The 27,889-nt window shown below is 43.7% G+C and overlaps 1 protein-coding gene across 5 annotated transcripts in view; it reads right to left on the reverse strand.

The window, feature by feature from the left end:
* Nucleotides 1-10,856: 10,856 nt before the first annotated feature.
* KCNQ1 (potassium voltage-gated channel subfamily Q member 1) overlaps nucleotides 10,857-27,889 on the reverse strand; it is a 300,879-nt gene continuing 283,846 nt past the window's right edge. For all 5 annotated transcript variants that reach the window (XM_083720075.1, XM_083720074.1, XM_083720073.1 and 2 more), the window contains one exon: nucleotides 10,857-16,630. In XM_083720075.1, coding sequence (XP_083576201.1) covers nucleotides 16,433-16,630 — 198 coding nt within the window. In that variant the 3' untranslated portion in view covers nucleotides 10,857-16,432. The remainder of the gene's footprint in view (nucleotides 16,631-27,889) is intronic.

Below are 27,889 nucleotides of genomic sequence, written 5' to 3' on the forward strand. Positions count from 1 at the left end.
AAACATCACTCTTGCTGCTGCTTTAATTACACAGTTCTGTCCAGTTCTGTCCAGATAGTCTCTTTGTTATTTTCCTCATCTTCTTGTTGTTATCATATATTCCTTTCTTTGTGATCTCTGATAATCTTCACAAGCGGGTTGAAAACAAACATATCCTGTGTGGGTTTTACACTCTCCGAGAGTCATATCACATAAAGGACAGACTCCATTTCCACACCTCCGTAAAAAACATTCCCACAGTCTGTCCGTTGATTTCCACAGGCTTGCCAATCTATATCTCAGGGGGCCCTGCCAGGTCAAGATCACATTCCGATAACCATACATTCACAACCTGAAACTGTTCTTAACCTGAAGACCCCTTTAGCTAATGGGGCCTCCTGCTGCCGCTGCGCTGCCACTGCGCGATTTCTGTTCTCATCCTGAAGCAAAGTTCTTAACCCGAGGTACTATTTCTGGGTTAGTGGAATCTGTAACCTGAAGTGTATGTAACCTGAAGCATATGTAACCTGAGGTACCACTGTACAGAGTTAACTTCAGCTTGGAATGGTGTGATTGCCAGCTCACTCTGCAGCAGCCACCAATGTGGATGGTTGCAAAAGGGAATTAGACAAGTTAATGGAGAATAAAGCTATCAGTGGCTTCTTACCATGATGTCCATGTTCCTTTAGCACTGTCAGAGGTCGTATACTGCCCTGAACCTTAGCATACCCAGAGTTATGTCTTCATAGTGCAGAAAGTCCCAAGAGACAGCCCAAATAGTCAAATACTGCTCCAGGTCCAGTATCATGAGCAAGGCCTGAAGTCTATCTGCAAGGTCAGGTTGTTGCCTCAGCAGAAGATCTGGGGCTGGAAAACCTGGGGTCACAGTTCCCAAGTCACAGTCCGGTGGAGTTCCTGAAGCAGCCTTGCTGTGCTCCATCAATGGAGAGAGTTGAGTAGACACATCATCAATGTCTTGCTTCCCTTTCCAATCTTGATTGCTGCCCCTGAGTTTGCTCCAGCTGAGCAGCTGGGCCTCTCCACTTGATGAAGCAAATGAGCCTCACCTGCCCTGAGCTCAATCCAGTAACAAGCTTCATATTTCCACCTGTGTTCCTTGTCTGCCTTAGTCTCTTGGAATGCACTTCTCGCTGTTCCTGACACCTCAAGGTTTGCTGTGTCTGTGGAGTCGGGGGCATCTTTGGTTCTGGTGATGTGTGCCCTTCCCCCACCTCCCCCGAACTGTTGGCTGCCCCTGCAATGGCCTCTGATGTACCGTGAGTACCTCCTAAGCCCCCAACATCTCCTTCCCCACCATCAGCTTGTTCCTGGGGTGTCCCAATCATGGCTACCCACCTCACCAGAATCCTCTTCCCCTTCCTCTGTGTTCTGCCAGTTCATGGCATATGCTCCTAATCAATATTTGCTGGAAGCTGCAGGAGGGGAGAGTGCCTTTGAACTCAGGGCTTCTCCTAGGCACCTGGTTTGCCTCTGTGAGGGCAGAATGTTGGACTAGACAGGGCCCTCTTACCCATAGGCGCTAGGGGTGCGGGGCACCGGGGCGGCGGGCTCTCAGGGGCGCCAGGCCGAGAGTCCGGGGCCCAAGAGTTGAGTCCGGGGAAGAACCCACCCGTTGGTCAGAGTGCGATGACGGGCTCTTCTGCTGCAGGCAGCTCTGCACCGTGAGTTCGGGGGTGACAGCCAGCGAGACGCTAAGGCGGTCAGCTGGCTCCGCCCTCCTGTGTGCCTGGGACTGGACAACCTGGGAGGTTGCACCCCGGTGCCGCATATGCTTAAGACAGCCCTGGGACCAGATGAGCCACTGGTCTGAGGGTCTTTTTAATGTTCTTGTATTCCATTTCTCAACCGGAATTTAAATGTTTTCACCAACTTGTAAACCAATGGTGACAAGTTAAAGTCACTATTGAAAAAGCTATCATTAGAGCCTGCAAAATTTAAATCATTATGAGTCAGCCTCAAACTTAACATTTTGGGGAAGTTCTCAAGTCTGCTGCTGCTTGCATGCTCATTGCAGAAAAATAATGGTTAGCAAAAATTTGGAAAGTAATAACAACATGAAAGCTAACGTGTGAGAGAGGGTAGACAAAAACATATTTTTAAAAAAGATAAATGGAATTCTTTTATTGAACTCATGACAAATATAGCAGGGATTTTCATGCATGTAGTTTTTCTATGTTGCAAAATATTACTATTTGTATAATGTGAGTATAATGTAAGTATCTATAATGTGTGTGCAGTTAGCTATGCCATGTGGTTACTGTGTTTGTGTGTGTGTGTGTGTGTGTGTGTGTGTGTGTGTATGGAGAGAGAGAGAGAGAGATTCAATAAAGTTATTATTTTTAAAAAAGGTTATTGAGCAGCTGGTACCCTCTTAAGTCCAGGTGTTTTTGGACGAGTTTGATTATCTGGATTACTTTCAGTATATGAGGATTTTTTGGTCTGATTTAGGAACAGAAACTGCCTTGGTCACCTGGCCTGTGCTAGACTATGGTTAGGGGGCATGCCTCTCTTTCTGTGGCTTTCAGTACCACTGATCATGGTATTTTTCTGGGATTTGGCTCAGGAGAGACTATTTCAGAATGACTCCATGCCTTACTGGGTGGTAGGTCTGTAGGGATGTTACTAGGAACTACTGTTTAGCTCTGTAGCCTTCAGATGTTACAAATGTACAGCCAAGACAAAAGGATTTGCAGAGAGAAATCTGATAGGTGTCCATATTTTTCTTCTACCAGTTTTGCCTTCAGAATTAGCTGACAAGGTTTGTGTGCCTCCCTCTCCCCAATAATTGTAATCATCTTCATTTTTCATACCGTAACCACAATTTGAAAAAAGGAACAACATTCTTGCTGAAGACTCTCAGAAAACAATTCCTCTACCAAGTGAGCAAGCACACAAAGTTTCACTTTCTGAACAGTTTCAGAATTGTAAATAGCATATGCACCAACTGGCCTTATTTACTAGGGACAGTCCCTGCCTTCTGCTACCCGTACCTGTTAAATTACTATCCATGTTTTGTCTTTTGGGGATGCTTTTCACATTTTAAATATTAGTGTATGTACTATCTCAAAAATTGCCATTGTTCACGTTTCAGTCCCTTCCTGCCTAGCCACTATAAGTTAAGCATCTTACAGCACCAGCAAGACTGCAATCCTATACCCAATTAACTAGGAATACCTATTGAACTCACTAGGACTTGGGGCCACAGGTTTCTGCCCCCTGCTCAATGAGTTCTCTTCTTCAATCTTCCCCAATCTGCTGCCCTCCAGATGTTGTTGGATTCCAACTCCCATCTGCCCCAGCCAGCATGGCCAAGGGTCAGGAATGATGGGGTGAGTGATCCAAAACATATGGAGGGCACCAAGTAGAGGTAGGTTGTTCTTGTTCTCTATCTGATCTTTCTCCTTCTCTTGACCCAGCGCCTCTGTTGCATCTGCCATCACTCAATGGATGAACACTCACTTTGTCCATTTGAACAGTGCCAAAACTGAGCTTTCCCTACTCCCTTTTTCTCAGCATCACTTTCTATTGTTCTTCATAATGAGTAATATACTAATATACTGTTTTTGGCTGAGATTCTATGCCCATTGGACCAGGAGTAAGCTCTATTTGACCTCAGTAAGATTTACTTCTGAATAGACACGCAATAGGGTTGCGCTTTTATTTTTCTCATTAAGGTCAGAATACTTTTACGAACTTTCCCTTCCCTTTTCTTCCTGTTGATGCATTTGCCAATTCCTTCCTTTTTTTAGGCTAATCAACATAGCTAGAAGCCACTCTTTTCTCTGTACCAAAATGTTAATTCATTTCCTTATTATTTCCTGCACAGGCTATATTGAAAAGCTTTTTGCTGCTTCTCCTCTCAATTCTGCCTTGCTGGAATACAGCATACCCAGCACCAGTGCTTTTTGTTCCTAAAAAAAATTGCTTAGGGGGACTCTCATTTTCCTACTCATATTGAAATACTGCCCCTCAATGAGGCCAAACTTAGATTTACAAAAATGTTTAGGGGTATGTGTCCCCCTGTGTCCCCCCAGAAAAAAAGCACCGCACAGCACATTACCCTAAAGTGCAAGTCTCACTGGGGCTTACTGCCAGGTAACTGAGAATAGAATGGCAGCTTAAAGGGTTTCCTTAAGGGCATCTTGCATCTGTCCATTCTGCTTGACTCTCCCTTTAACACCTTCCTCCCCTTCCCTCCTTAGCCTACCTTGTCTTTTATTAGATTATCACGACCTGTTTTCAATTTTAACTCCCCCCCCAACCCCCCATTTTTAAGGCTCTTTATAAAGAAAATAAGTAAGCAAGTAATAAAAGCTGGAGAAGTTCCATGTCCATCCCTTACTCTTCAATTAATCTACACCAGCTAGAAACCTCTATTTAAATAATTCTCTACTTCCCTTCCCCTTTGACACCGCCTTTCTGGAAAGTCCTGGCTCAGCCAAACATCCAGCAGTGTGCCCTGCCAAGCTAAAATGAGCATTTGTAGCCGCCAGACACAATGGCTGCAGCTTTGCCCATAGCTGAAGTATTTTCCCTCCCCCAGTCCGCTGCTGCTTCTTCTTTTTGCTGGCAAGAAGTCAAATTAGCAGGAAATTTCTCCTTGCAGGAAGACTAGCAACCTACTAAATGAGTTAACACTGTGCTTACTGGAGCTTTGGTGTCTAAATTAACCTTGTGCTTGCTGGACAGAAGTAGAAGGTTTGGGAAACACCTAGCCAGATAAAAGATTGAGAGGATTTGTAAAACAGCTATTTTAATGTGTGAGTTTTACACGCCATTAGCTGAAACGCCTAATGAAGTGCATTGACCATATTCACACAGTCCCTGTGCGGTACATGTCAATGTAGCTCTAAGCATTGAGAACTAGAGTTTATCAGTGTTTTTGTCTGGAATCTTTACTGGACAATGTATCTCACACACTGCTGCATCCATGCAGCCCACAGCAATCCAAAATGCTGCTCCTCTTCACAGCTTCAGCCTTTTCTGCTAGCGTGTATGTGTGACAAAGGCGGAGGTTTGTGGCTGGATTCAGAAGATGGTATAGGTGCAGACATGCCACAGTGATTGTTCTGATTATATCCGAGTACCGGATGCCTCTAATACCGATATTGACTAAATAAAATTATGCTTGACCTTTCCTAGAAAACATCTGAGCCTTAGGAATGAGGTCCTGAGTTCTGTTTGACTTGGGCAAACGAAGGGAACCTGTTTATAGTGTGAGGAGACGGGTGAAGAACTAAACGGTTCTGCCAGGAGATGCTTTGGTTTTTCTTCCACGCAGCAGCCGAAATTCTACCAGGATGGAGCAAACAAATAAATAAGCTGTCCCTCACTGCCCCCCTGCCCGGTCCACAAGCGCTCCATTGAAACGCTGCCAATTGGAAAGGCTTGTCCAACCACAACCTAAATAATTCAAAGCTTTGTCAGGAGGCAAGAGCAAAGCCCTCTTTCTAAAAAGGCACTTGCCTTATCACTCTCCAGCAGATGCTTCAGTCAACCATTGGATATTGAAAACATAAATAATGAAACAAAATTTGGAGACAATGGCTTCTGGGGCTCGGGGACAAAATACTCGCGGATATTGTCAGTCTCTGAGTAACCAAGCAGCAAAAGCTCAAGTGACAACAATAGGCAGGCAAAGAATAGAGACAAGTTAGGAGGCCTGAATCTGAATTAGGCCCAGAGCTGCACATGCTGCTGTTACCGTAGAAACTAACCTCTCCCCTGAAGAGGTTTGCCAGGGTATTGTTTGCGGGACACAAGATGTGTCATACACCAGATGGTCGTGTGCTGTATAACTCAGTTATCTGAGAAGACAGAGTAAAGGAATGTTCACTACAGATCTCTTCAGAAGGGAGAGCAGGGCACCATCTGTTCCTTCAGAATGAAGGCACTTTGGGGAGGGGGTGCAAGAAAGGGGGAAGGTTTCTTTAAAAAAAAAAAAAAAAGATTGCCCATTTTAGTCACCATATTCAGTTTTCATTTGGCTAATTTTGCCGCTGGGACTTATTCCAGGTGAATTACGTTTCAGCGCATGAACAATCAGCAATTATTTATCTCTCTCGAGTCTATCATTTAGAAATAAAACTCCTCTGAGACCTCCTGGGTCATTTACTATCAGAAAACCACAGAGCAATTTTAACCATATGGCCGTCCTGAAAAAAACCTGCTTCTCTGCCACCCTTCCCACTTCCCCGCTTCCTTTTAAAGATATTTACGCGTATTTCTACAGAGTTGGGCAGAAGCAGTTTCTCCTCTTTACCCTAGGCCCATTTTGGCTTGCCTTTTGCAGATAGTATAAATGGGAAGAAGGAAAAGGAGAAATGGGTTTCGTCATGCAAGAAGGAAATGGCACAGAGCCAATGCCTTATCTCTGGCCTATGAAATGGGAGAAATTGATACGGGCGGACTGTACTGCTACACATTTTGAGTGATTTCATTGGGCTATTAATCAAGTCTCTTAAGTATTCTTGAAAGGAAAACAAAACCACAATATAATGGGCTGGAGCAAAAGAGCCCTGAGTGGAAGGAAAATATTGTTGCTAATGCTCTTTCTGTATGTAAATGCTTGCACAACAGTTTGCACATGAGTTTGTGCAGTGCTATATAAAGCTTATGTATACCAGTTTTCATGCTTCTGCAAGAGGTTAGACAAGCTATTGTGCATGCAGAAAAACCATTTTTCTCTTTGGTTTGCCCTTTCCCGTGTTAAATTCAGAGCAAGATGTAAATTGGCTCTTCTGTGAGAAGGCAGTGCTCTGTGATAAGGGGCACCATTAGCTCCAGTCCAGTAGACTTTGCAAATATGCATCACTACCAAGGAGATCAGAATCATTAGCAAATGATAGTTACAAAAATGATTAACAAGGTTTAACTACATCAATTTTCTTGGTGACTGGCATACATATAGTAGGATTCACGCACGCACGCACACCTAGAAGTCTTCATGGATCTTCTTGCAACTGACAGCGAAATGCATTGGTTTTCAGTTTATAACATCAAGTTTATAACCTTCAAGTCTGGGCAGAAAATGAAACAAATGAGGGTGCTGCAAAAGCAGATGTTTGTGGTGGATTGTGCTTCATCTGGCAATTTATGCTAAATGTTCTAAAGTTACCATTTAACATGATAAAATCTCCATGAGGTGGTTTTACTTCATTTGTTTTGTGTGATGAATACTTGCATGCACCATCATGTGGTGAGAACTAGTAGCTACCACACCGGAACAAGCGTAGTATTTTCAGGGCTCTGCCAGATGACCTTTTCCATTGAGCACTCATCCTGATTTCCTTGCACAAAGTTTACACAGAAGTGAAAATTATATCTGATTCTTTATTGAGCATTTGTTCTGGTGGGTTTGTGAGGAGGTTATATGACAATGAGCATTTATCCTGATTTGCTTGCATTGGTGTTTACATGTCTTCCTGTTAAATATTTGTTACCCCCACCCCACTTTTCAATGCATTTCACTGTCACTTTCCAAACTGCAAAAAGTCCTATTCTTTTTTTCAGAGGATTTGTTGAGCTAGGGCAACAGAATACTTTAATCCACACCAATAGTACAAATTTAAGATTTATGGTGTGCACTTGAATCCCACCCGCAAAATAGTGACAGTGGGGAGGTACACTCCAGAGTGATAAATACCAGTTCTCTCCACATGAGGGCACATTAGAACAAAAACATTAACTGGTAACGTGACCTCATAGTGACTCTTGAGATGTCAAAAATACACTTGAGAACCGAGTCATCTGACTGCTTCACATTGGCCTGGTTGTAAGCCTAACCACGGTTTAGTAGGATCACACAAATATTTGGACTCCCAGACACGCTGGCAGTTACTTTCTTCCCCCTTGGTTTTTTTTTTAGTCCTGCGCCACCCTGGGCCAAGCCAAGATTTGACTTAGCATATTCTCCAAACATGGGCTCATTGTGGTTCAGCTCTCTCTCCTCATTAACCATGGGCTGTACACTCATAACAGTTCATGCTGTGTGAGGAGAAGGCACAACCACGAGTATGGGTTCAGATAACATGCTTAGCCAAACCTTGGCTTAGCTCAGCAGTCTGGGGAGTTAAAAACGCCGGGGAGAATAAAAGTTGCTACAAGCTCCTCTTTCGGCACAGAGGTACTTACTCCCAAGCAAGTAGGTACCAAATTGTAGCCTGAATCTAATAAATCTCCACCAAATGCAAGAGCTTTCCATCTACTCATTGGGGGCGGGATGTAAGGAGACACTGTAGATTTTTATAAGCTCCATGGATGTGCCATCGCATACACATTCAGTTCTGGAACAGGATAATTAAGACTGGGGGAAACACAAATATAAATCCAAGACATTTAAGCAAAGGTGGGCTACTCAACTATTTGCAAACACAAATAAAATAGAGAACTTCATTGTCTAGGAAAGAAGCAAGAAGATTTTAAACATTGTTGGTAATATATTCTGTACTGAGAAGCTTAAACCAAGGATATAAACTGGCAGTACGGCCGTTTAGAGCTATTACCTGTCAGCCAGATGACTGGTTATGGAAGAAGGAAAATGTTCAGGACAACAGCTTTCAAAACAAATTGAAATGAAAAAGCACTCCTTATGTTCTTCCATAGAATGAATTATGGCAACCCGAAAAGATGCTGCTGGCTTCTAAAACATTTGCTTCTCTATAAAGCCCGTGGAAGTTTGCGCCTCTGACTTCTGCTGCACCTGGCTGAGTGATTTAGCAGAAACCCGACCAATGGGACTGTGGAAGCTTTATTTTCTTTGTTCTGTGGGTGCCTGCTATGGAAAGCCAAGGTTGGATTAACTCAGGCTAAATCCTTGGGCATTTTGCCAGAGCAATACTAACACTGATAGGGGGGAAAAACGCACTGACTCTCCAAGAAGATTTCAGGGCTGGCTTTACTTATCCATTTTTTCCATGCTCATAATACAGTAGAGAGCAAAATTCCAAATATGAAATCTCGCAATCTTTCTCTTTAGGCTCTAGCTTCCAACCCTGATGAGAATATACAGATGCAACAGGAGAACAATTAGAAAACCTGTGAGTGTGTGTTTGTGCGTAATATTTTTTCTGTTTCCATTTTACCTTTGCTTTCTTAAATAACCCACCATTCCACACACCCCTGCACATACACTATTCACAGTTTAGCATTTGGCCTACTCCCTTCTTTGTTGAACCACCTTGGCACCGGTGTGAGAGCTCCATCTCTCTCTCTCTCTCTCTCTCTCTCTCTCTCTCTCTCTCTCTCTCTCTCTTTGTGTTGACAAGTTTTAAATAACCTTGTTGCAGTTGGAATGTTCATAAAGATTCCACAACACTCAGCAGCTGAACTAATGTCAAAGGAAATATTCTTTCACTACACTGAAACCAAAGATGTTACAGGAGGGGTCACAATCCTGGCATCAGTGGCTGTGCCTGCCATAGTGTTATCTAGTGCCCATAAGCAGACCCTCCTCCCCTTACTGCAGCAGCTAGACTGGTGACTGGGAGCGGCTGCTGAGACCATACAATTCCTGTCCTGAAAAACCTACATGGGCTTCCAGTACATTTCCGAGCACAATTCAAAGTGTTGGTGGTGACCTTTAAAGCCCTAAACGGCCTCGGCCCAGTATACCTGAAGGAGCGTCTCCACCCCCATTGTTCTGCTCAGACGCTGAGGTCCAGTGCCGAGGGCCTTCTGGGGGTTCCCTCACTGCGAGAAGTCAGGCTACAGGGAACCAGGCAGACGGCCTTCTCAGTAGTGGCACCCGCCCTGTAGAACGCCCTCCCATCAGATGTCAAGGAAATAAGCAACTATGTGACTTTTAGAAGACATCTGAAGGCAGCCCTGTTTAGGGAAGTTTTTAATATTTGATCTTTTATCGTGTTTTTAATATTCTGCTGGGAGTCGCCCAGAGTGGCTGGGGGAACCCAGCCAGATGGGCGCGGTATAGATAATAAATTATTATTATTACTACTGCAATTAACCTTGAAAAAAGCCACCCATTGTAGCCAATAGAAGGCTCTTTTCATGGCTAATTGTGACATGGGGATTCAGGGTGGTGGTGGGGAGGGTTCATCACTTGGCATAGTCGACTGTTTCCTCCCTAGCTGTGACTCCCCACCACCACTGAAAACTAGGCTTGAAAGAAGCCTGGCTTTGGCTACAGCAGAATACTTCTTTCAAGTCTAGTTGTAAGGGGAGCAGTGATTTAATAGGGTCATAGCTGAAGAGGGAAGGCTTGAGTCTTCCCACCCCAGTTGTGGCTCCCCTGCCACTGAAAATGCCCCTTGGATCACAATTAGGTTTGAAGCTACCAGAGCAGCAAATCCCTTCTTCCCCTCTCTGGCTTATTTGGGCACTTGAGGCAGAACAGCCCATAGAAGCCTTACCCCTGTAGTAGAAACAGAGCAATAATGGATTAAATGGCCAACAATTTTCTGTCCTTTCAATCCCAATAGCAGGACCTTCCTGCATATGCAGATCCCTGTCCAACACAGATGCAAACCGCCCCCCCTTGGTTCTGCCAATGTCCAGAAGGTCAAGTGAAAGCCAGCCTATTTCACAAGCAGGCAGCATCTGAGCAGTTAAGGCACAAGTAGCAGTACTGATTTGGATCTCCCACTTTAGGCATGTGGATTGTGGTATGGATTGCAACCCACAGAACTGTCAGTTTGGAGGCAACACTCCCAGAATATTAGCAGGGATTCTGAACAGAGATTTGCTCTTTCACTTAACACTGTGTAATAAAGAGCAGATCTTTGTACACAAGGTGAAAATGATCTTATTTCTCCCCCCCCACCAAGATAAGTTCCTGGTCTGCAAACCTGGTGAGATATCAAACCAGTGAACTTCAGACCAAATGAAACAGCATACAATTCCTGTCCTGTGTTTTATTAGGAAATTAACAGCCTCAAATTACAACAGTGAACATTATTTAAAAACAGATTGAAAATCGTAACAGTTCTCTCTTGATTTCTTATAAAACATAATGCCCCAGAATAACCCCCACTTATATATTCCAAAAAGTTTCTACACCCTTTAAAATGCATCTGCTGTACAAAAGGAAGAGTGATTTTAAATATATTCTACATTCCATTTAATGAGATACAGAAGAATGTGCTTTGCTGTCCAGAGGTAAAGAATGAAATGTTTAAAACAACACCCTAGAAAGTTCAAGCTATGAAACAGACATTTTGGATGCAGATGGCATAATTATGAGGCAGAAGGAAGTGGACTACCTCAGGCAGTGGATCTGGGTGCTGTTAAAGGTGGCAGAATGCAAGGCAGACATCTTTGATGCATGGGGCACAATCCAGCAGAAAGTTATTCAGTGCAAGACCCACTGTGATGAAACCGACATACACAAGAACACAGTAATGGGGTGGCTGGCTTCTTGATATGGCCTGTAGTTTTGTGGCTGTCTTTGGAACCCAGAGCTGTGACTTCAAATTCCTATGGATATGTAAGGTTTTTTTGAGCCGCAAGCAGTGGCAATGGTTACCGGTGTGCATGGGGAATAGATAGAATTATGGAAAATAAAGCTAATAAAGCCACTGATAGACCTAAAAGATGCTGAATTAGATGGCCTGCTGGCTTGCTAGTGGGGTTCCATGTTATACCCTTCTATTGCATTGCTCTCATTAATTTCAATGGGGCATGCACATCGTAGGACTTCTAGATGGATTGTGCCCCATGTTAATTCATGAATGTGGAGCTTGGAGATTTGTATTTTCCTTGCTCTGTTTTTTTGTGAATTCACTGCTATGTACCATTTGATTCCTCACCACCAATAAATGGGAACCTAAGAATGCAGGAAGAGCCTGCTGGATCACACCAGTAGTGCATCTAGTCCAGAATCCTGTTATCAGCGGAAAACCTATAAGCAAAACCTGAGCACATAAGCACTCTCCTCTTCTGCAGTTTCCAGCACCTAGTTTTCAGAAGAACTGCTGCCTCTGACCATGAAGGCAGTGCATAGCCATCATGCCAGAGCATAGCCAAATAGAACAGCAGGACCGACCATCAACATACCCCCCCTGCCCCAAGGCCAAGGAAAGTTGCACTCCACCCCATTTTATGTGCAAAACTCAAATGGACAGGCACTTGAATCTTCCTTCAAAACTGGGGACAGAACATAAGAACTAAATGCATAAGAAAAGCTTTCTGGATCATAGCCAATTGCCCAGCTAGTCTAGCATTCTGTTCTCACAGTTGCCATTCTGACTATGTGCATAGTGTTATCAAACTTATGTATTGTGTACAGACCCAAGCTATGTGTATACAGTGGCCAACCAGATGCCTATAGGGAGGACAACATCCTCCATCGCACTTGAGGGAAGGAGGATATTTTAGGCATGCAGGATAGGCTATGTAGCATGCACACCTCTGTCCTCCGACAGAAGGATCCAGTCAGAGGGCTCAGGAGGAACAGCCAGGGGCTGCAGCCACTGCCCCCTAGCATCTGCTGCCTGAGGCAATCCTACTCTGCCAATGGTAGAGCCAGCCCTGTGTAACTGTATTATGCAGCTATCATGTCCTGTTCTGACCCCAGAATTTCCAGCATCCAATTCTATTAAAATATATGAAACGGAAGAGTTAAAGATCTAATGCAGCTACTTACTTGGATAACTTTATTTTACAATTTTGTTCTTTTACAAATAGCTGAAAGAAGCGTGGGGTGGGGTGGGATATGAATCTTGGTTGGTTTGTCTTTAAAAACAAAATCACCCTAACTTAAAGATGGAAGATAGAACCGAAGCAAGAAGTCATATATAAAAGCACCCATCAAATCATAATCACCACCACCGTACCAATATGTTGAAAAATGTTTTCTTTTTTTAAAAACTACCATGATTTTAAGCACCCATTTCCCTGATTTTAGGATACGTTTGCTGCTTTTGAAACAGAACTGGTGAGGGTGTTACATTTACTTGATTCCTACAAATCACCACAGAAGAAAGAAGATAAGAAAATTATCGTGTGCAAAAAGGTATGCCTGCCAGAGCAATCCCTTATGAATCCTAGACTACCAACAAAAGTTTTCCAGTTAGGATTTTAGCAGTGCATTCTTGTCAAAAATAGTCTATATTATGCAGTCAGTTTAGATTGCCAAAAGAAATATTGTAGGCATAGATAGAAGATACAAAACTATAGAATTGAATTCCTTATAGAATTACTGCAGGTGTAAAAAGAGGGAGAATGTCACTTCAGAAGCATCAAAGTGAATTCACAGAAAGTGCTAGTTTTTCAAGTCTAAGCTAACACCCGTTAATCGAAAGTGGGCAATGGGATTCAGTTCAGATGTTTATGATATCATATAATTTCTGTTAGGAGTGCAGCATTCGCAGGACTCAGAAGGTATCAGTATGTTATACTGGAGTTTTGCTGCTACAACATGTGCAAGGGATTTACTTAGATGCTGTGTAGGATAGCTGGGTATAGAATTTCCTTGATAGACTACAGTGCTGTTGCATATATAAGAAAACCTGTGACATTTGAAGTAGCAGTAACTCTTAGCATAAAGAGGTAGGCTACCTGTGGTCTTCCAGATGTTGCTGGACTTATCCGTGCCAGCCAGCATGCCAACGGTCAGAGACAGTAGCCCAGGGGTTGGCAAGGCTTACTGGGCATGGGCTGGATCACTCCCGCGGAGATCCTCCATGGGCTGGGCCAGCGCAACATGATGCCGGAAATCATGTCTGGCATGTCTGTGGTACTGGAAATCACTTCTGCGCATGCGCAGATGCTGAAAAGCGTGATTTCCAGTGTCTGGGCATGCACAGAAGTGATTTCTGGTGCCGCAGACATGCGCAGACGTGATTTCCGGTGTCTGGGCATGCGCAGAAATGATTTCTGGAGCCGCAGAAGAGAGTCCCCGCGCCGCACTGTGCCGGTTTAGTGCAGCGCACAGGGACTCGCCAAGCGGGCGGCTCGGTTCAGGGGGTGGCTTGTGGGCCACTTATATGGTCTCCATGGGCCGCTTCTGGCCCATGGGCCTTAGGTTGCTGACCCCTGTGGTAGCTGTTCTAATCAAGCAACATCTGGAGGGCCACAGGTTGCCCTACAGATACTGGAGTCATTCAATCACTGTTTTTGGTGAACACAAACTCCAGCTCCAATGTGTATCTGCTAAAATATGATGTGCAAGGCAGCTCTCAGAGAACAAAGTGTTCATTCATTTCATTACCGCACCCATGGAAAGAATGCTGTTTGGTGAGGGTAGGTGTTATGCCACAGCCTTTGCGCTGCTTGATTTTGAGACCACTGGGATGTGTGCAGTCTGTCCCTCACTTTAGTTGATATGCCTGTCACCTTTGGGTGCCAAAGCCAAAAACTTAGCACCCTCAGGTCTCCATACAAAAGAGGTCCTCTAAGTGATGGTCAATCACTTAACCTGATAGTGGCCCAGGAGGTCATCAACAGAAGACTACGAAACTGTCAATGGACCAGGACAAGTAACTTTCCCTTGCATGATTTTCTGGCTGATCTTTTTCTTGAGATGTGGGCATGCACACTACGCTCACAAAAGCATAGCAGAATCATAGCCAAGGTTGGAGGAGAGCTCTTTCATACTCAGTCCTTCCCCTAAAAAATACCACAACTATGTGGAATGGGTAGCAGGGCTTGCCTTCCATTTTCTATCTAGATTATCAGGAATATCCCAGAATCCCTGTGGTTTCAGCTGCAGCTTGCTTGGCTTGATCACCCTGATATTGTACCATATATTTAAGTACCTTACTCAGGGCCACAGAAATAGAATTGAAATTCTATGCCAGGGAAATTTTTCATTCCTTGCTGCAGAATGTACAAACCTACAATTGTGCTCATTAAAGCAGAAGTAGCTGTAGAAGTTTTCTACAGCGAATTTGTAGAATTCACTGTCAATTCACATACTTGGGGGAGGGGGCGGTCTTCAAATTGCATCAAACCCACTTTCTTTCTCTAGTTCCCTTGGGGGGCTGGTTGAGTTTTGCACATACATTTTTTGATTGCTCAGCACCTGATGACTCACCACATATGTGAACCAACTCCACTGAAAAGCGCTATGTCTGCAATGAGGCGAGACAGCACAGACATCGTATCTGTGATACTGATACTGATCTATTGCATATGCAGATCATATATTCTTTTCCTGAACAAGAAGGGCTTGCAGAAGGATGAGTGGCTCCTGCTCCTCCCTGTTCTCTGGTGCATACAGAAGTTTCAGGCATTATAGAGGTGCACTGCCAGGCACTTCAATATCTAGCTAGCAGTGCCTCTTTGTTACAGCCAAAGAGGCTGAAGCGTATGTGCATCTTAGCATTAGCGGGGCATGCACACTCCTTCCTTTTGGGCATTATGGAGGAGCATACCAGCTAAAATAGAAGTGATTGCAAACTTGGCTGGTAGAGCATTTCCATAACGTCCAAAGCTGCTTTAAGTATTTTCCCCAACTTGCTATTTCAAGCCCTTTATCGACAAGATCCAGTTACTCTAGACCTGTGCTTAGTTACAGTACATTGAGAAACAGACTAGACCCACATCAATATAAAAAGCAATAAATTCCAAAAGCTCATTGAGGACAAACACACTCAGATGGTTATGATAAATATTACATATAAATTCTTTGGCAGCAAAGTATGATTCAACAACAACAATTTTTCCTATGCAATATTTCTGCATCCCCGTGAAATCACTGTATCTTAATAAAATAGACATTGCTTTTCTTTACATACATTACTGTACTAGGCTTAAAGCACTAGTTCATCCCTGAAGAAAAAGGTGGGGGTTTTTTGGTTAAAAAAATTATAGTCATTATCTTATGTAACAGGCTAAAAATGAAAATGGGCGGGAAATCACTCAATGCATGCTTTTGCCATTATTTAGAACAACAGTAGTATGTTTATATTATACAACCCACATACTTTATTTTCCTTTAAAATCTAACTAGTAAAACGATATTGCTATCAGCAGAGTCATAAACAGAATACACAGATGACCATCTATGTTCAAGTATCATCATTATTGAAGAGCCATAGGGTGCCATCCACCAAGCATAGCTGCTGTGGAGTTTTCAAACTATTTCAAGGGTCTTTGTGCAGGACTTCAGAAACTTGCTTACAGCAGCAACAGTGCTTAATAAAGAAAGCACATAAAGCGGTTGACATTCTGCCTGTGTTAGCTTTTTTTGGTCTTTCAGTGTAGCGACAAATTACAGTAGGAGAGTTTATTCACACAGGGAATAAAAACAGGACTTATGAAAGTACCACATTGATAATCAACACAGGGTGGAGTTTTAAGGTTTTGTGGTTGTCCAGATAATTGCCTTTGGAAGAATGCATCTGAGGTTAGTAACGTTAGTTCAATAGACCTGTTTAATTCTTGTATGGCTGATTATATGAGCTTTAATTTCCCCCCAACCCCCATCAAGATTCACAACATTCAGTGTCAATTAAAAGGGCTGTTTGTTACATCAGGAGATGTCATCCTGGATTCTCCTTGGAACTGTCAGTTGTTCATAGGTAGGTAGAGTGTTGCTGGAGAGGAAGAGCTCGGCGTTAACATCATGCCTGTGAGATGATTTGTTGCTGCCCTGGGTTCCTTGCTGGATGGAAACCAGGTGCTGCAGCAGGTCTGTGATGAGGTTCAGCTTCTGATCCATTTGAACTACCTACAAAAGACAAACAAAACACCCACTCAGAATCTTAGAGCGAAGAAAGCTGTGATTCAAGACAGAGATTTAAAAATCAGAATTAGCTCAAATGTATGTCACGGTTGAGCTGAGACTTTTTTGGTCCTCTAGGTAGAAAGACTGGCCACCCTCATAAGACTTACATATATGCAAAAAATGATATTAATATAACCATCTGCTAAAATGCACCCCTGCTTAGAATTCAGTATCAAAGCCCTATGTGAATTAGCATGTGTTTGTCACTTCTCGAAAAACGCTCACAGTTGGTCTTTGGGGAAATTCCCAACAGAAAGGGAGTTTCAAAACTGAGGAGTAGCAAACAAAAGCCGCTTGTTTATGTAATCCCATTGACTGTTTTGGCAGTGCTGTGGGACACATCATATGAACACCACACTACACAGATGTGGCTGCCTAGGCATTCAGACAAAGCTCATTGTGTGCGTGTGTCTTCCAAAGAAATAAAGCACCACTGATAAGTTTGCAGTGCCAGATTGCCCTGATAAACAAACAACCTGAGCACTCTTCTAATGCGCATGCGGGCAACAGTCCGTGGGAAGGTTGATGTCCAAGTTACAACCCTCTACCCCACACCATTTCAGAGTCAGACATGCTCTTTGCTGCAGTGTGAGAGAAGACTGCAAGTTGCACAGCAAACCCTCTTTTCTTCAGGACACATGCCTGTGACGTAAGAAGAGGGAAAATATGACTTGGAATGAAACAGGTGCAAAATCTGTTATTTATTAAACTTACAGTGAATAGAAAGTACTTCAACTAACGAAACTTAGAATGTGATGTACGGCGGGTAGAGCTATACATGACAGCAGATCTGTTAGATTTGCTGCTGCCGCTGCTGCAGCCTTCTGCTTCAGTGGGATTCATTTTAAAATGTGGAGCTACAGGCCTGGAACAAATAGCAGCAGTGCCAGAACAAAAGTTGGCATGCAGGGGTGGGTGGGTGGGTAGGGAGGAGACTGACCTCTTCAGCTATGATCTACAATATCAAAACAAATGCTGTTAATTGGGAAATGACGAAGGAGTGTCTGTTGTGAAGACTGAATTTTTCATGATCCCAGCAACAAGGGATTTGTGGAACCTCACAAACTGAATAGCAGTATGGAGAGTACGTTTAGCTCCTGTTGCCTTCCTTTGTTCTTAAAGGATAAGAGAGCATGGGAGAATAATCTGTACCAGGATTTACTTGGCATGAGATATTCTACCCCTCTATTTCACTTTTAGCTGTGCTGGCTGGCACTTTAGAGAGGGGAGGGCAGAATAAAAGCCCTGCTAATTCCTTGCCCACTCACATAGGAAAGGATTCCTTTTATCTCAAAATGGGTGCTGCGGACAATATAGTGTGACAAGGGCACCTAATGTTCTCATGCCCGGATTTAGTTTCTGTTTAATTCTAGTGATAATAGGAACCTAAAGGGACCGGGGGTGGGGGCACGGGGAGAGAGAGAGAGAGAGCGCGCATGCCTGGACATTAAAAAACTGTTGCAGATTTGACAAAGTACAACAGTTTTTGTTTTTTAAATGTCAGAAATAATTACATAGATTAGGTATTGGCAATTAGTAGCAAAAGGGCTCAAGCATAGCCCCCAAGGACCAACTTATTATGCCCCTCTGCTGCTTTCTCCCACTTAAGCCAGACCAAAGGCTTTTAAGCACACTTTCCGCTAACATGATCTGTACCAGCTGCTTTTGGTGGAATCCTCTCATTTATCTCCAACTCTCTCACTCGTGTGTAGACAGCAACAGGCTATGTTACAGTAGCAGCTAAAGTGCACAGGCAGAGAACTCTCAGAGCCTCTGTTTGCTGCTCAAGGGAAAGGAAGGGGTTAAATGTCCCATTGTGTCTTGGTGTGTGTGTGTGTGTGTGTGTGTGTGTGTGTGTGTGTGTATGTGTGTAACAGAGAGACCGAGACCCCAATGAGAATGTTGTTGAAGTCAATGTTGCAGGCTGTTCAGTTCATGCTCAATTCAAAAACAGCAGGCCACCTAATAATGATAACAACTACTACTACTGACTAGCAACCTAAATTACAGGTTTCATGCTGCACTATGTCTATGCAGAAGTTACCCCTAATCTAGCCTTAATTTAGAAAGCAGCACCTCTCCCCGCCTCCCTAGCAAAGCCCATGAAAGGTACTGAAGCTGCTAAAACTCCAGCTTCAGAGAAATCAATCTATTCACGTCTGGTTATTGTCCAAGTATCGTTCAGGACACCGAAAGATAATAAGTCTGAAAAACATCAACAAACCTGGATCCTTTCAAATACGGCTCAAATATTTCTCGGCCAAAAGAGAAAACTGTTTTTGTCAAATGATTTGGACACTTGCTGGGAAGCAGATACAGAAACCACAAAAATACGAGGTGCTGGTGGATGCACTGCAGCTGGGTTTCCCTGCCCCCCCCACCCCCAATACAAGACAAAGGCTGCAGTCCTCAAACTCCTAACCCCAGATTAAGCCGTAATATGGTACAGTAAGAAATACTAGCCCCATGGAACAGAAATTATTTTGCTTGCCCTATAATAAGGAAGCCAGTTAACGTAGTTGAAATGACTGTAAGAGAAATCTATTCAACTTGCACTTCAGGGAAAATAAGAGTAGCCACGAACTGTAGATGGTGCTTTTGGGTACCACAGGAGGTCCTGTGGAACGGTGCCTGCTAAGTAAGCAGTGCAGTTTTAGGCTAGGATAAACAAGCTTTCACTGGGTCCCTTAATCTGCCATTGGAAACCCCAACCACAATTGCTTTCCAACACCCACCCAAAAGCCTTCTAACTGGATTGTAGGAGGATGACAGGACCCACTCAAAAAGATAGATTCTGCACATCCCTACTGAAACCTGCGGGTATAGGGCGGTATATAAATTCAATTAATAATAATAATATGCTGATGTTAGTGCCTGCATATTGCACTGCAATTAAACAAAACAAAAAAGTAAAAGGTAAAGGTACTCCTGCCCGTACGGGCCGGTCGTGTCCGACTCTAACAAAACAAACAAACAAAACTCCCAAACAAAACAAGGGATGTATGAATTAGTCATTCTCTGCCCCCGAGGGCCAAACTGTGTATAACATAAACAAATGGGTACATTTTCTCTGTCTTGTTCTTTTATAAAAAAATGGAAATATTCCCTATCTTACTCTCCCTTCTAGACATTCTTCAACTCAAAATTTCCCCCCAGGCTGCTTCCCCAACCCCTGCCCTGGCAATGCAGGATATATACAGGTACCTATAATTTCCTTGGCAAGACACAAAACAGTTGATAGGTGGATTCTGATCAGGAAAATGGATGGAGTTCAGCAGTCCTTCTATATGCTATTTAACCTCCTTTGGTTTCCTCCTTTTGGTGGTGGGGAATTTCCCCCCTCCCCCGCTTGTTATGATAATGGAGACTATTTTTATCCCGACTGCCATTTTGCTGTTTGTGCATGCATAGATGTGCATATATAGAGATAAATGGAAGATTTAAAGCACTGCTTCATTGTTTTTACTGTATTTAAATATGCAGTTCACTATTTAGGGGCCTGGGAGCCAAAAAAGGGGGGAAGGAAGCAGTATCAAAATGCACAAGAAATATTGTCATTATCATTCCTCTCCTGCAACTCGCTGCATCAGAAGCTGTTTTTAGTTAGTTAGTTTTTTTAATAAAAAAAATCACAAGGCTATATGTAATGTGCAGTCAGACTTCCTTATACAGTACAGTGGTATCTCAGGTTACATACGCTTCTGGTTACATACTCCGCTAACCCAGAAATAGTGCTTCAGGTTAAGAACTTTGCTTCAGGATGAGAACAGAAACCGGGCTCCGGCACAGCGGCGGCAGCAAGAGGCCCCATTAGCTAAAGTGGTGCTTCAGGTTAAGAACAGTTACAGGTTAAGTACGGACCTCCGGAACAAATTAAGTACTTAACCTGAGGTACCACTGTATACATAATACCCAAACCCATGGCACCTTGAAGATTAACAAATATATTATGGGATAGTATTTATAGTATGCAGGCTTACTTGGAAGAAAGTCCCGCTATGCTCAGTGCTGCTTCCTCACAGGTAAGTGTGCAAGATGCTGCAGGACTTTCTATCGTTTTGCCACAACAGGCTCCTGCAGACTTGGGTTTGGGCACCTCTTATTCATTTGGTTTTCTCACAATGCTACACAATGAACAAAGCACATAGGCGCTTGCTTCATACGAAGCCCAAGAGAGCGTTAATATGCTGTGCCGGAAAAAAACCTACAGAAAGTGAAGCGATGCCATATTCTTTAAACAAGTTGGAACTATATTTAGTGTACCTTACATTTAGCATACCTTACACTTCCCTAGGAGTCAGGCTTTCAAACACATTTACTTGATTAGAAAATTAGCTACGAAGCCAGGGGTGTAATAAAAGCAAGGCAGGCAGAAAAACGTGCTGACTCTGCTGAAATATCAACTCCTCTGGACAGCTCTGAGCTTTTTAGTGAAAACAGCAAACCATACCAATAAAATATAAAAATAATTCAAACTGATCTGCTTCTTTTGTGTAAAATGCAAAAGCAAGCAGTTTTTGGCAGCTGCGTGTGTCATATTAAAAGGGCCTGCAACTTTTACACAATCAGATTAGTTGGATCTGCAATGCTCATTATTTTCTTTTAGCTGCTCAGTGACGTCTCATAGAATTTTGAACCAAAATGACTCCACTGAAAAGAGTGCTTCCCTACAGCAAATCAATACAACTCCTTTACTCATCAAATCAAATTTTGCCCTGAGATAACAGATGAATCCTGCAGTGAACATTTGACAGTTTCTAAAGTGCAAATAAGGCACACCTATGGGTGTCAGCATATTAGGAAGCCTTTGTTTTCCAAATCCAATGGGCCATATGTTCAGCTGCAGCTGAATGGTAGTAGGTTCTGCACCACATTACTTATCATTTAAAATGGACTTCTGTCTTGATGGAAGGGGAGTTGGATAGTCAGGCCCTACCAATGGGCACATGAAGCAACCATCTCAGATAGCAACTGTGGTGGTGGAAGACCAGTACCAGCAGTCACCTGTTCCTTCTGAGAGTCTCATCTGTTCTCCCCTGCAGCTGCACAGTCTGTCCTGGGCCCCATAATCTGGCCTGCTGTCTCAGATACTGCTGGAGGGTGCTAAGTCAGAAGCATTAGATCCTGGAGAGGGGCCCAGTGGATTGGGAGGTGGTGATTTGGGTGTGGAGGAGGGACTGAGTGGATTGCCAAGAGAGCGACCTGCCCCTGTGTCATCAGGTAGTCCAAGTGCTGTGTCCCAGCCAGCTGCCATGGCTCCAGAACTTCCCCGTTAGTGAAGCACCCCACCGCTTCAGGGGAGGTGGTTAGGGATAAGTCTGACAGTGAGCTGGCCCCATTGTCCCTGCTGCTCCCATCTCCAGGGATGTATGTAGATGCAACTGTACCGGCCTCTACAGACTGGGCACTTCCTACTCAGAGGACTGCCCATCTGCTTGGTTGAGTCGGTTCCAAGGCTTGGGATGACTCACATCTTCACAAATGACTCTTCACAAATGACTCTTCCTACACTGCTCTTCAGAGGAAGAGACCAGGAGGAGGGTCAGTTGCTGGGAAAACATCTTATGCGGTGCCTTCTGACTTGGCAACCTGTAACCCAACCTATGTTGGTGTCCTGCAGTGAATTCTGGAATAAAGCCTTTAATTATAACAAACAAGCCAATAGTCTGAGTGGGAGCATGGAAAGTGCCCAGGCTTCCCCGCTATGGCTTGCCTCAAAGGAAATATGCATATGCCGTTCATCTGATTTCCCCAACTCCCAGTGGAGTCAAGGTCACTGCTGGGTCCCTATGTTGCAGCAAGAATGCAAATGGTTTACACTTGTCTGATTGTGGATTCACACATACAAGCATGCAAGGTAGGTGTAAGCTCTCTATTCATACAAAGTCGTTTGGACTTTGTGGAGGTAGACCTCCCACCCACCCCACCCATGTTCACTCTTGAGACCACAAATCCTGTTAGCAGCTCAAACAGTTATGGAAGGAGTCGGATGAAGATAAAAGGCAGCAAGTAAAGGAAGTATTCTGAAATCTTGCTATCTTCGCTTTCTGCTGAAACTCTTGAGACATACCTTGGTGGTTATTACAACACTGTACAAAGTACTCAAAGGAACATGGCACTTAGAGAATTAATCTCCCATTTCAGAGAGTCCTCAAATAATTACAACTAGTGGCTGAATCTTGTTGTAGATAAACATTACTGAAAACATATGGGAATACTCAAGCTAACACGCTGTCCAACATCTATGGTTTGGGGGGTGAGCACAGTTTCTAGATGCAGCCAGTTTAATGGAGGGGGGGGGGGAAGGACAGCAAAAAGGCAAGAGATTATTCTTTAGCGCTTTCAACTGAAACATTTATACTTAGAAGATGAATTAAGTGCACGCCAATGAGAGTAACATTAGAACAAGTGCCTCTTATACTGCTCTTAGCAGTCAATATTTCATACAAGATGTCACTAAAATGCACACATGCATGAACTCTCTCTCTCACACACCTGTTATGTATCTGCTCCTCCAGATTACTATCCATACTTGGATAAAGGCATTATGGCATTACATCACTCACCCACCGTCTGCACCAATAGAAAGCAAGCACCCATTTCAACCCACTTTAGAGGTCTGATGATCCTGTGAACTGCATCTGATCTTCACAGCCCAGCTGCTGTTGCCCCCTGCTCACCTGTGTGCCTGGTGGGGTGGGTGGCGGTAGCTTGGACTGTGCATTGTGCCTTATTACCATTGCCATGTGATGCTAATTGGAAAAGCGTACCTGTCTTTTCCAAGAATATAGGTAACTCAAAACTTACGTGCATTTAACATGTTTGCATTCAGCTTTGCGCCCTGGGCAATTTAAAAAATAGTCGTATCTCGGCTTCCGAATGCCTCGGGAGTCAAACGTTCTAGCTCCCAAGTGATTGAAAACCAGAAGTGAGTGTTCCGGTTTTCGAACATTCTTTTGGAATCCGAATGTCCAACGTGGCTTCCGATTGGCTGCAGGAGCTTCCTGCAGCCAATCAAAAACTGCGCTTTGGTTTTCGAATGTTTCGGAAGTCGAATGGACTTCTGGAACGGATTCTGTTCGACTTCTGAGGCATGACTGTAAATAAAATGGGGCAACTAGGGGGTGGGTGTCAGGGCAATCCTACCCTCCATTGCACCCAATGTGTTTTGACTATACACAATTTGGGCTTTATGCACTATCCCCGGAACATAACCCCTGCATAAGTTGAGAGTCGCCTGTACTTTGAAACCTGAGGACGAGCAACAGCCATTCAGCCATGTCTCAAAAATCAACTCTCTCGAACCAACCCCAAAGGTTTATTGTAATCATGAGCAAAGCCGCCCCTCATGAGTCCTGTGGAACGGATGGTCTGAACCTGAGGAGGAGTGTGAGGAGCTTGAGAAGTTAAATGTGGAATACCTTGGAGAGGGTCCCAGCAGGTTAGGGGGTACAGATCTGTCCTTTGAAGGAGGCTCAGGCAAACTTTCAGGGGTGGGTGCCTTTGATTACTTCCTTTCCAGACATGCCCCTCCTAGTGTTTCCAGATGAGGAGCTACCTCCAGCATATTCCCCTCTTACACAGGAACCTCACTCTCAGGGGAGGCAGCTGGGAGCAAATCTGAACCCCCCACCTCGCCTCCATAACCCAGGACATGGAAATGCCAGCACACACAGACCTCACCTAGCCAGCTCACTCGAAGGGCTGCCCGTTTGCTTGTCTAGTCGTGGGACTCCAGCTGCTTGCCATGTTAACTGCTGTGCCTGCCCCATCCTTCCAAAGGCTGTTGCAGGGTGTGTGTTGTTTGTTTGTTCAATGTCTTAGCTCGTGATTAGCCATGCCTTTCAGCTCTCATGTAACCACTGATTCTTGCAACCTGTGACTGCCTTATGTACCACTATAGTCTGAAAATAAAAGCCTCATGGGTTCCAGTTCCTGTTCTGACTGGGAGAGCTAGGACACAATTGCGTAAAGAGCTCCAATGCTATTAGCCCCAATGCCGAAATATTTGAAAAATGTAACTTATAATTTACCATGCAGCTTATTCATTGGTTAGGGTATAGGAAGACGGTTCTAAGGCTTGTCTGACACACATTACATTTTGGGCAACTTTCTATAGGAGCATGACTTCCTAATACATATGCACACTTAAAAAACAACAATGCATACAAACAAATAAAGTGGCCCTAAGGAGAGGCAAAGAAACATCATACATCAAAGAAGATGTCCCAGGTTCTCCATTCACATCTAAATACATAAAGAGAAGCTGGACCACATCTTCCTAAAGATGGTCAAGTCACTGCTTGGGAACCTGCAGTCCCTTACATGTAACCAGGATCATATTGTTTCCTTAAGTAGTTCCCTATGACCACATGTCTTGTGTCAGAGCTCCTTCCACTGAGGACAGAATGACATTTGGGGCACAAAAGCATAGGGTGCTTCCAGACGCTCGCTATTCTTGGGTGGGATTCAATCAGATACTGGCGAATTCAGGCTGCACAATTATAGCTGATTGGGAGGCATTGCACAACAAACCTGCTTCCCCAAAATATCAGGTTTTGTTTGCAATTAGGAAAGTGACAGGAAAAAGGCCTAGAAAGTGTGGGATATAACATTAGCTTTGACGCAACATCATCTAACCTCCCTGCGAACAAAGCAGGATGAATGTTCAATACGCAGGTTGCCTGGAAGCAACCCTACTCCAGCAAACTGATGTGAATTTCCTGAGAGAAGCAGCAAGGTGGAGGTTGCTCCCCTATTCCTTCACTCCTTGCTAATTAAAGTATTTCTACTTTTACTACAGATTTTTAAAACAGCTACCACCACTTGTTTTTGATTGCTGTGAGAGGTTTTGCAATTCAGCGGCAACATCTTTTCAACTCTTGTTTCTTTTTACGAACTTGGTGCACTGGAATACTTAGGGTTAACAAAAAAGCAAAGTGACTCTAGCAGGAATAAAAGAACCTCTGAAAAGCCTCTCTCACCGTAAGCACGTGTGTGTGTGTGTGTGTGTGTGTGTGTGTGCACGCACACACCTTGGTTCCCTTCCAAAATGGACTGCTACGCTTCTTGAATCCTTGGCTCTCATTCCAGTGTGATACTAAGGCTATGACTAATAACCCCCTGCCTGTGCCTGCTGATAATTTCACCGTTGAGTAGCTGTTCTGGTTCTGGTTCATCATAGTATGTCCTGGAGATGCCAAGATTTTTTTATTATTATTATTAAAAAAAGGACTGAAAAGAATGAGATAAAACGCTCACAGGTCTCTAGTGCTATAAATACATTTTTTTCATCTGATGCATTTAACAGTTATGCTGTTACAAGGCAGACATTCCCTCTCTTCTCAAACAGTTATTTTATTAGATGCTGGCTAAGACAATGGCTCCCCCCTACCCAGCCTTCCCTCTGTGTCTCGCACATACATTTTTTAATTCAAACCAGATTTGAGATTGTTCCCGTCTTTTAAAGCAAACATGCCATGTATCACGTCGGTTCAGTTCAGCACTGCATATGTTATATTTCACATCTCACTACGCTCAGGCAACAGTCTTGCTTTTAAAGAGGAATGAAGAAGGTTTAACTCTGCGGGCTTTATTTGTTTATTTATTTATATAAACAGGCTTCTTACACCTTCAGATTGGCCCGATTCCCCCTTTTACAAGCAGCAGCGCAAGTTTTTGTTTGAAATGTTAGTGAAAATGTGATTTTAGGGGCGTAGTCTTCTCAGTGGAAAATGGCATTACACAATTCATTTACTGAGACCTGGTTTGCTCATCCTTAACATTCCACTTCTGGTCCTTTGTGCTGGTGGGTTTATGGGGGAGTTTCTGCTGGTGAATGGCTGCATCCCACGGCACTAAAAAATAAGAATCTATATAGACTGGGGAGATCACATGGGAGGTGCCTACACCATGGTTACTCCCAGTCGCAGCATGCCCCACTGATCATGCTGCACTTGTAACCTACAAAATGAATGTCCTTTAGAGGTTCTTTGAATGGGGCAGGCACTTGTGCCAGAGGTCACCAAGTTTGTTTCTGCATACTCTGATGGGCGATAGGTGTTCATTTGCAGTGGCATTAATCTGTGATGTGGATTAACGGCTCTTGCCTGAGGGCAGAGATTTGGACTGGATGGTTTGCAGTCCCCTTCCACAAAAGCAATTTTCAGTGCTTTATTATCAGAGATGAATTTATGGCAAAAAGGAACAGGAAATATCAAAGCAGTGCAGTCTTTTCATGCCCCTGGCTCTTCGTCTCATGTTGTGATTTTATCTTACAAACTTTCCTTGAGACATTGCTGCTGTTTTGGAGCAGGCAATATTTCAGATGAATATTCACATTTCCCCTCACTTGAGAGACAGAGTGGTCCACTGGGTTACATTTTTCAGTGGTGGCCCTCCCTCTTGAGGAAATCCCTCCCCACATCCCAAACTCTGTTTTGTGACCTTTAGGCAGGCTGGGCCTTAAAGATTTTAAAATTCTACTGAGGTTTTTATTGAATTTCTCTGTGCGCGCTCTCTCTCTCTCTCTTCCTCTGGTCCTATATGTATGTATGTATGTACACACACACACCACACACGCAAACTTTTATTGGCTACTGTTTTTATTACAAGTTCTTAATTCCATGGTTTCATTACTTTTAGCATTTTATTTTAAGCTACTTTGTGAGGGCTTGCCCTAGAGGGCAGGGTAGTAAGGAGCAAATAAATAATAAATATTAGAAGCATGGGCCTGGGAGACCAAAATATACTTCAGTATTCAGCAATGAATTTCAGAGGCAAGTCTCCATCCCTCGCCTACAATTTCCTGCCTATAAAATGCAAATATCAATAAATATGCTACTACTTGATTGGACTGGAGGTTTGTGGTCATGTGGGAGGAGGTAATCGCATTGCTTCTTCTCACACAAGCACTGCTCCTGTTCCTCAAAGGGCAACTTTGGTGAGGGAATGAGCCATGACATGGGGCCCTCTCACACCACCTTAGAATTCTGACATTACTGAGCGGCATGATGGGAAGTTACTCTGCAGAAGCCCCCTTGTCACCTAGAGGAAATATCAGAAGGGACCCTAACACTACTGCATGGATCTGTAAGGTTCACCCCCGCGTCAAATAGTTTAGAGAAGTCTTCTCCAATCTGGTCCCTTCCAGGTGTTGTTGATACTACAACCACCATCATGGCCAATGGTCAGAGATGGTGG

This window comes from Podarcis gaigeae, assembly GCF_964106915.1.
Source record: "Podarcis gaigeae genome assembly, chromosome: 1".
Taxonomy (NCBI): domain Eukaryota; kingdom Metazoa; phylum Chordata; class Lepidosauria; order Squamata; family Lacertidae; genus Podarcis; species Podarcis gaigeae.